The sequence below is a fragment of the Haematobia irritans genome, chromosome 1 (assembly GCF_050003625.1).
Source record: "Haematobia irritans isolate KBUSLIRL chromosome 1, ASM5000362v1, whole genome shotgun sequence".
Taxonomy (NCBI): domain Eukaryota; kingdom Metazoa; phylum Arthropoda; class Insecta; order Diptera; family Muscidae; genus Haematobia; species Haematobia irritans.
In genome coordinates, this window is record NC_134397.1 from 267307795 (window position 1) to 267318343 (window position 10549).

General features: G+C 34.8%; 1 protein-coding gene across 1 annotated transcript; it reads left to right on the top strand.

Annotated features, from left to right (window-relative positions):
• Positions 1–970: 970 nt before the first annotated feature.
• ppk20 (pickpocket 20) lies at positions 971–8577 on the top strand. The gene is made up of 8 exons (XM_075307628.1): positions 971–1176; positions 4701–5223; positions 5288–5416; positions 5485–5791; positions 5854–5901; positions 5962–6106; positions 8153–8253; positions 8309–8577. The coding sequence occupies exons 1-8, from the start codon at positions 971–973 to the stop codon at positions 8575–8577; spliced, it is 1728 nt and encodes a 575-aa protein (XP_075163743.1).
• The last annotated feature ends 1972 nt before the right edge of the window (positions 8578–10549 follow it).

Below are 10549 nucleotides of genomic sequence, written 5' to 3' on the forward strand. Positions count from 1 at the left end.
AAATCTCTTTATTTTCGCGATTACTTTTCCAGAAATAATAAAATTATAAATGATAACAAGCATATTCCTTGAAAGTATTGTCGAAATCTAGAGGAAGAAGAAACTGCACATCAATTGAGTTTATTTATCTACTTTATATTGAACCGTGTTAATAAAATAACCGCGAAAATTTCAATGCGAAAAGCGAACATAGTACTTACCTATATATGCTAAATTCTTATGGAAATTACATAGTCGAATTATTCTTCCCAAATTGAACTTTATTTCACCATCGCTGTGTTTCATTTTTTCCTATAACTGCAACACCTTAATATTATCTATTTTTCGTTGAATTTGGTTTGTTACTATACTAATGCAACAACAAATCGAAATCTTTTTTTGCTATTTTTTTAATTCAGTTAAAACAGAAGTCTCAAACAAAGGTTTGATACCTTCCTCAATCCTTACATTCTCACAAAACCATATCCTCTAGTATTCACAAACTTATGTTCTCAATTTCCTCTACTTAACAACCTCAAAACAAATGTGGCATCGAAATTTCTTCATCAAGCATGAACAATGAATAGGTGTAACTCCAAAACAGGTGGCCCAACAAAACTGATTCAACTAACGAATGCAAGTGAACAATTCTAAATATGTCATCTTTTTGGTAAAGTTTCTTTCAAATTTGTAATTGCATGATAGTTTTATTGAAGTAAGCTCCCACTCTATCGCTCACTGTAACAACTCAACCATAAGCGAAAAGTTTGCTTTCAAGTTTCAAATACCAGTAATTCACAAGTTTTGCTTTATCGAGCAAAACCTCCCCCATGCATCTAACTGGAAAAGTTCAATCTACAGCTCTAACAGCTACTATTATTTTCACATTAAGACGTATGGACAGACGGCGATGGTGAAAGGATTCAAAAATCCTTAGAGAAAATGTTATTTAGCATTCGTTCAGTTGCATTTCTTCTATTCATCGTTCAACATGATTTGGCATACAAATCTCAAAAAGAATTCCCTCAGAAAGGATGTTTTGTTAACACCCAAAAAGGAGTCAACCAAAATGGTTCAGGAGGGTCAGACGAAAACATTGATGGATCTTTTACGTTTGTATTGGCAGCAATATTGTGAAAAATCTACCATTCATGGAGTTCGCTACATTTACGATCCAACCTTACGCAGTATTGAAAGGTAGGTAAATAGGATAATATTATCTCTTATTATAAAATATTGAATAAAATAAGGGGGAAATGTGTTTCACGCAAACTTTTCTGCAATCCATACTTGTATTAAAATCGTAAAATCATTTAAACAAAAAACACGTAAAAACAAGTGTATACGGCCGTAAGTTCGGCCAGGCCGAATCTTATGTACCCTCCACCATGGATTGCGTAGAAACTTCTACTAAAGACGGTTATCCACAATTAAATTACTTGGGTTGCGGCCGATGGCAAGCACACTTCTTATCATCTTCTAAATTGTGAGTTAGTCCATGCGGGATATATAGTAGACAAAAGAAAGGTCGATTAAATACGTATATATTCAGTTCTTGACCGATATACATACATATATACAGGGAAGAAATAATTACGAACCGATATGAACTTTTGTGCGGTAATTATAGAACCAGAATTGAAATATGGGGGTCGGTTTATATGGGGACTATATACAATTATGAACACGAGTCTAGCAAAATTGGCAGATTTTTTTACTGTTTGGCAAATTGGTAGAATTCTTGATGTTTTGGAGGATTAAGCATTTGCTATAAAAATAACATTTTGACAAAATTTTCTACAGAAATAGAATTCTGACAAAATTTTCTATAGAAATAACATTTTGACAAAATTTCGTAAATACATAAAACGTTGAAAAAATTTTCTATTGAAATAAAATTTTGACGACATTTTCTATAGAAATATTACATTTTGACAAAATTTTCTACGGCAATACAATTTTAATACATTATTTTTGGCTCGAGTGGCAATTGTGATTTTTCTGTGATTGGGGATCGGTTTATGTGGGGGCTATATAACATAGATCGATACGGACCAATTTTGGCATGGTTGTTATCGGCCATACACTAGCGAAATGCACCAAATTTCAACCGGATCGTCTGAATTTTGCTCCTCCAAGAGGCTCCGGAGGTCAAATAACAGGTTGGCTGATAAGTCCCCGGTCTGACACATAGATGGCGTCGCTAGTATTAAATGCATATTATTTTTATATAGTACCAATGATTCGTGTCAAAATTTGACGTCTGTAAGTCAATTAGTTTGTGAGATAGAGCGTCTTTTGTGAAGCAACTTTTGTTATTGTGAAAAAATGGAAAAAAGGAATTTCGTGTTATGATAAAATACTGTTTATCGACTAAAACATCAAAAAAATCCACAAAATGATTTTGAATGACCGTAAAGTGAAGTTGATCGCGATAGCAGAGGCCTTAAAGATATCAAAAGAACTTGTTGGTCATGTCATTCATCAGTATTTGAATATGCGAAAGCTCTGTGCAAAATGGGTGCCGCGCGAGCTCACATTTGACCAAAAACAACAACGTGTTCATGATTCTGAGCGGTGTTTGCATCTGTTAACTCGTAATACACCCGAGTTTTTCCGTCGATATGTGACAATGGATGATGGCTCCATCACTACACTCCTGAGTCCAATCGACAGTCGGCTGAGTGGACTGGTAAACCGACTGGTGAACCGTCTCCGAAGCGTAGAAAGACTCAAAAGTCCGCTGGCAAAGTAATGGCCTCTGTTTTTTTGGGATGCGCATGGAATAATTTTTATCGATTATCTTGAGAAGGGAAAACCCATCAACAGTGACTATTATATGGCGTTATTGGAGCGTTTGAAGGTCGAAATCGCGGCAAAACGGCCCCATATGAAGAAGAAAAAAGTGTTGTTCCACAACGCACCGTGCCACAAGTCATTGAGGACGATGGCAAAAATTCATGAATTGGGCTTCGAATTGCTTCCCCACCCACCGTATTCTCCAGATCTGGCCCCAGCGACTTTTTCTTGTTCTCAGACATCAAAAGGATGCTCGCAGGGAAAAAATTTGGCTGCAATGAAGAGGTGATCGCCGAAACTGAGGCCTATTTTGAGGCAAAACCGAAGGAGTACTACCAAAGTGGTATCAAAAAATTGGAAGGTCGTTATAATCGTTGTATCGCTCTTGAAGTTCCCTTGAATAATAAAAACGAATTTTGACAAAAAAAATGTGTTTTTCTTTGTTAGACCGGCGACTTATCAGCCAACGTGTTATTTATAGATTTTATTCTCTCTTATAAGTTAGTTTCGTATTCTCGGTCTTGTACTACTCTCCCCCAGGTAATACTACAAGTAGTAAGTTTTTGATTACCGGTATTACTGGAAGAATCACTAGTGCTTACACAGTTTTTGATGGGTACAAATCCTGAACTGATATAGCTCATCTTCGAACTTGAGAAAATACGATTCTGTGCCAAATTTCAGGACAATAACGACATTATTGAAGGCCGTAGCGTGACTACAGTAGACAGACGGACATAAAATGGTTATGTCGTGTTAAAGTTTCTTCTTGATCAATAATGAATTTTCCTTTATGTAGTAGGAAATCGATATTTCGATGTGTTACATATGGAATGTCAAATTTATATTGTATGGTGGCGGGTATGAAAAAGACAGATTAGATATCATAAGTTTTTTATCGGCTGGTAACAGACTCTGAAAGTCAAATAGATTTAAATGGGAGTTATATTTAATTATGGACAATCTTTGCATGGTTGTAAGGATTGAAGCTGATACTCCAAGAGGTTCCAGAAGTCAAATCTACACGGACCAAAAAGACTAATGAATAATGAATAATGGACTCAGCATTAATCCAAATAAATCCAAATGCATAATAATAAGTAAACGAGTTTGTACTATACCCGATCGTGAAGTAAAGCTAAATGGCAACACTATGTGCCCTCATCTACTAACCTTGGAATAATAGTCATTGAAAAACTTAATTGGTCTAATCACATTAACTCAGTAGCTGGGAAAGTGTACGGGATGTTAAGAAATCTCGTTCAATCAGCAACACCTTTCGAAATTCGAATGCTACTTGCCAAAACATATCTAATACCAACATTACTTTATGGTGCTGAAATATTTTCTAATTGTAGCTACGCCGATTTTACTAAATTAAAAACTACCTACAACAATATTACGCGATATGTATTTAACAAGAAGAAACATGAAAGAATCATGAAAACTTGCTGAAATATAAAAACATAGTATTCCTACACAAACTAATTTATACCAAAGAACCTGGAAATCTATATGAAAAGTTATCATTTGCCAGATCAAACAGAGGAAAGAAGATTATACAAACAAAATTTTAAAGTCTAAAATCTGAAAGACAATTTTTTATTCCAACCATACGTCTATGGAACAATCTACCTCACCATATCCAAACAATTAGCAACGTTTCTATATTTAAAAAGGAGTTAACTAAAATTGTTGATTAAAATTTTCAATTAATATTAATTTTCATAATAGATATATAGTTATAATTTAATATTTAGTTTATAAAATCCACTGATTGTCATTTTTATTGTTTAATATGCAAATTATCTTAGCACATATCTGATAATATTTAGTTCTTGTTGTGTTAGGTTTACAAATAAATAAACAAATAAATCAACGATTGATCACATATCTTTTACCATTCCGTTCCATTTTGCTAGATTAATTTGGAGTGCCTTGGTTATAACTTCTGTAACTTTAACGTGCATTGCCTACGGTATGTTGTCTGAACGATATTCAGCACAAAAACTCCAAACTGTTGTGGAAAATTCACAATATCCGGTTTTTCAAATACCTTTTCCGGCTGTTGGCGTTTGTCCCAATAATCGCATTAACTGGAGAAAATTTGAAGCTGCCAAAGCAGAATTTTTGCCGCAGGCAGCAGAGCCAAACCTAATCGAGGTGTTCACCACTTTTGTGGAGAGAATGGAATCACTGTCGTTTGGGCAATTTGAAAGTTTTGCCGAAATGGATGACATCAATTTGGAACTGTTGGATGACATTGATGTGAGCAACCTGACAAAGTTTATGTCTCTACGCTGTGAGGATATATTTGTGAATGGAGAATGTTCCTGGAGGCGTGTGCCTTTCAATTGTTGTTCCTTTTTCATAATGGAGCGCACAGAATTGGGTTACTGTTTTGTATTTAATTCGGTTGTGTCACCGGAATCTTTGGTCTTGAAGGTAAGGTGAAGAGAAACATAACATAATGGAATTTTTTGGCCAATTATATTTGGAATAATTGCAGGAAATCGCAGGAACTAAATATTATCCTTATCACAATTCTAAAGCTGGCCAAGGTTCAGGTTTAATATTTCAAATCAGATTATCCGAAGATATGAAGAGGCCAAATTCCAAAGTTGATGATACCATAATGGTAAGATATTTGTTTAAGTATCCCGTCATGGAAAGCGAATGGTTTGTGTTACAAAATATATATTGCAGATTTTAATAAAACGCCCTGAGCAATTATACAGTAGTGGTTATACAATTTCTCCCGACACCGAGACCTATGTCATAGTCCGCCCAGAAGTTACCGAAAGCTCCAAGGATATACGCTCTTTGCCTCAAGAACAACGTCATTGTTTCTTTGATGATGAGAATGCCTTGCCCAACTACGACTTCAAATCACAAATGAAAATTGATAGAAATCTAATAATGGACAATTGTCTAAATGTTTGTCACGAACAACATCTAAGAAAATATTGCAATTGTACTCTACCTTTGTTCTTTCTAACTGCAGATGCTTCGGGTATGTTTATATATGTGTAATTGGATAATTATTTTACTTGTCTTCCAATTGAACATTTCTAGCGGAGCAATGTCGTCCTTCACATTTTCGTTGTTTGGCAAAGAATAATGGTAAATTAACTAAACTCAACTAACTCAATATGTCAATTAAATTCGGATTACGTCTTTCAGACATTTTCAGCTACGACAAACGATCGGAGGAGGATGCTTATTTTAGTTCTGCTAAACCTGGAATGACCTGCTCATGTTTAATTCCTTGCAATATTGTGGAATACTACACATCTCTCACCACGTTACCCTTAAATTCAAACGCTAAGTAAAATTAATTTAATATCGTATTTACACAAATATTGGTAAAGTTAAGTATAGTGATAACACGTTAATTTAGGCTCACTTAGATTATTGTGATACCACAAGTGGTGAACTTATCTTTTATCAATGAATGCTGTCCGATTCTATGTGTAGCCCATTCTATAGTTCAGTCGAACGGCGTTTCACATTGCGGTGTTATGTAGAAGTATCGCAAAACATTACTGAGGGGGGATAATCCACCGCTGAAAAACTTTCTGGTGTTCGGTCGAATATAGTATTGAACCCATGGCCTTTCGTAGGTTAGGTTAGGTGGTAGCCCGATGTATCAGGCTCACTTAGACTATTCAGTCCATTGTGATACCACATTGGTGAACTTCTCTGGCATTTCGTATGCAAGGCTGGTATGTTAACCATTGCACCACAGTGGCTCACAAATATTAATCACCTCTGAATGGTTGCAACTATTCGCTAAATTTACACAATTTTTGCCAATACAGACAGATGCCACGTTTTGCAAATTTTCTTTCGCCACTTTATTCCGTACCATGAGTGCTAGCCTTCATCGAGGAAGTCTTTTTTTTCGAGGATGTTCATCACTTCTAATTACTGCTAGTGGTATATATGAGTATTTCTCCGTCTTTTCTTATTGGAAAATATTCCGTTTGGACTGGGCTGTGAAAAAGAAGCCCTTTATCAATAAAATTTCGAATCGAAAAGCATTTCGGAGAACATGAAAAACTCTAAAAAGGAGAGGAGATTACAAATCTCATTTCTGCATTTTCACATCAATGAATCATTTTTAAAATCAAATGCAAGCTTTTTCATTCGAAATGAAACTTACTTCAATTTCAATTTAAGGCGACCCACACCATTACCAATCGAAGGAGTCAACTTTCATCTGATCTCTTTGACAAGTAAACTATATAATTTTATTTGTTCAAAAACTACTCAATTTGTAATGGGTTCTCGACGAATAATACCAAATTCGGTAACGAGATAATTTCGTACAAGCGAATCAAGTTCGTGCCTTTCCATCCTAACTTTTTTGTGCATCGGTGAACTATTGCTTTTTTGGAACAGCAATGGCTTTAATCCAAGCTCAACTTTGAATATATGTTGTATGCGTTCACGCGATATGCCCAGCTCACGAGCAAATTTACTACCACTCTGATTTGAATAAAATCCGGCCTTCACTTTCCAGATCATTTCTGCTGTTATTACAGTTGTTTCTTGTTTGAGCCGATGTGTGACAGCTCACATTGTCATGGTAAAGAGTGGTCCGTCTTCGGCATTTAGTTTTCCCTATTCTGCGTTCTTCTAGTAAAGCGTTTTCCACATGTCCAGTTTTTTTTTTCGAAAAATCAAGCGATCATTTGCTTGGAAGTGTTTCGTGCGCGATCAAGTTGGATTTAGCCCATCTTGAAACATCTTTGGGATCAAACACGAACAAATTTTTTGAAGGTCAACTAATGCCTAAGGTTGTCTTAATCTCACGATAACGATCTAGCAATATCAGTTAGCGCATAGCATCAATGTTTTCCCGAACAAAAATCTCGTTTCAATTCACCATTCCAGCGATAAACACTCGTCCTTGATGGAGCTTCATCACGAAAAATTGTATCAAATTAATCGATGCACACTTTTTAAGTTAACCCACGTCGAAAATTGTACAAAATAATCATACGAAATTAATTTCATTTTTTGGTCGGAATGAAGCCTTTAAGTTGCTGTAAACAACACAAATATCGCTAGTATGTCAAAACTTTCTAGGTACATATAAACTTAAAAATATAAAGATTTACAATAGAACTGTCAGTTGGCACCGTAACTAGCAACAATAAAAGAAACAAAAGATTTATTCAAATGTAAATGCTGGAGGGCTTTAACGATGGTCAATAGTTGTTACGCTTGAATTCCATCACGAATTGGTTGCACACTGTATACATATCATATAGCCCATAATATAAACTAATCGTTGTAATATTTGTTTTCTTTATATTCAGATGGCGAAATTTCCGAACAATTCCTTATAAAATACATTTTTTTCTAGCTCCACTATAGATCAGTTTTACAAAGTTGATGTTCACTATCAATCAGAAGTGGTTATAAAATATCGCACTAGTTTGGAATTCACCAGCATTGACTTAATAGGTAATACTAAGTTTTATTTGCAATATGTAATCTAAAATATAAAATAATTTTTCAGCTAATTTTGGTGGCATTTTCGGACTTTGTCTGGGTGCTTCAATGGTTAGTGCGGTGGAATTGTTGTACTACCTTACCTTCGGCTTGGCTTTATATTTATATGACAACAACTACTATACCGTATTGAAGGAACGTATTCACACTTTGAGAATGAAATGGGCCATGGGCATTAGGGACACCCTTAATGAAGATTATGATGAGAGAACGACTACACATAGTAAATTATCGTTTATGCATAAACGTCCACAGCAAAAACATAATCATTGGTGAAGTCAGGAAATCTTTCAACAATCTGATATATACACATTATACTATAAATATTTAATTTGATTCTTCTATATTGATTGTCTTTAAATGTTCCGAATAAAATTATTCTAAAGAGAAAATAATACGATTACTATCTTATAAAAACATATTACATATTATTATTTTAAAGTTATGAACACATTTCGTTCAAAATCCAAATATTGGATAGTCTGTTCGTATTTTGTAGAGATTGTATTGGATTCATCTATATGGAGCCTGAAGCTTCGCCTAACTAAAGACTTAAATTTGGAGAAGTTGAAAAGCTGTTTCAAGTGAGTATAGTAGAAAGTCGGGCGACGTCAACTATATCATACCCACCTGAATTTGTAAACGTACGCCACCTGAATTTGTAAACGTAAGCGTTTGATCGGTATTAAGTTAGGGAGATAAACCTAAATCTCATGCTTCTCACCTCTATATATGTCCTTATTTTAGAAAATTAAGCAGTTCAAATTTTTAGTGGAGTTTTATCTAAATCTGAACCAATATGTCTGATAATTTCAAATCTAAGAGGTAAAGCAAAGTTACTACATGAGGGTATTATAAAACGTTTCTTGATAATTTGGTGAAACATATATATGGGAACTATATCTAAATTTGGTACTATATGAAGATATTTTTCAAGGGTGTCTTATATAAATTTTGTGTGACATCGGATAACAGATCAGAAAAATAGGGTCATATGTCTGATAGTTTGCATAAAATTCATGCAAATCTTGTAACACAACTAGGAACTACACTTGATTTTACACCCATAGAATTATAATACAACTAAAATTGAGTGCATTATAAAAAAAGAGGAAATCGCTCAATTAGTGTGAGTAATATAGACAAATTTCTGAAAATCGGGCAATATGTGTATTCGAGAGCTGTAGCTATTTTAAGCCAAATATGGGTAAATATGGCGATACATATATATGGGAGCTATATCTAAATCTGAACAACTTTCGATGATTTTTAGCAGGTGCTATAAAAGATTTGAGTAAGAACGGTGTCCATTTCATTATGATCTATACAACTATGCCCACCTTATTTATTAACGATAATGGTTTCATAGTCGAATTTTGGAAGGTTACTATAAAAAAAATTCATTTGTATTAAATTAAGGCACAATCGGTTTGTAAATAGGTGCAATATATGGGAACTTTATCTAAATGTTAACCAATTTTTTGTTTTTAATTCCAAAATCGGTTAATAATTGCGACAGTAATCTTGTGAACAACGAATACAAGACCAACCGGATGGACAACAAAGGCTAGATCGACTGAGCAGGTGATTATGAGTCGATCGGTATATATTCTGGGCTTAGACCCCAGAACCAATATTTTTGTCGGCCCAATTTTTTGCATAATTATTATACCCTAACCGCTAGGGAGCCACCGTGGTGCAATGGTTAGCATGTCCGCCTTGCATTCACAAGGTCGTGGGTTCGATTCCTGCTTCGACCGAACACCAAAAAGTTTTTCAGCGATGGATTATCCCACCTCAGTAATGCTGGTGACATTTCTGAGGGTTTCAAAAGCTTCTCTAAGTAGTTTCACTGCAATGTGGAACGCCGTTCGGACTCGGCTATAAAAAGAAGGTCCCTTGTCATTGAGCTTAACATGGAATCGGGCAGCACTCAGTGATAAGAGAGAAGTTCACCAATGTGGTATCACAATGGACTGAATAGTCTAAGTGAGCTTGATACACCGGGCTGCCACCTAACCTAACCTACCCTAACCGCTAAATTTAAGTTGTAATATTGAAGAAATATGTTAAGCTTTGCATTAAATTTTGTAAAAAAAAAGAAAAATACCACTCAAGATGAAAATACGTGGTTCGCTCGCTTTCGTTCTAGAAAGTTTGAAGCGAGAGCTGTACCTATACAGAAAAAAATAACACCGAAATTTTTCTAATTTAAATATTAATTGATTTTTAAAAAATATTCAATTAA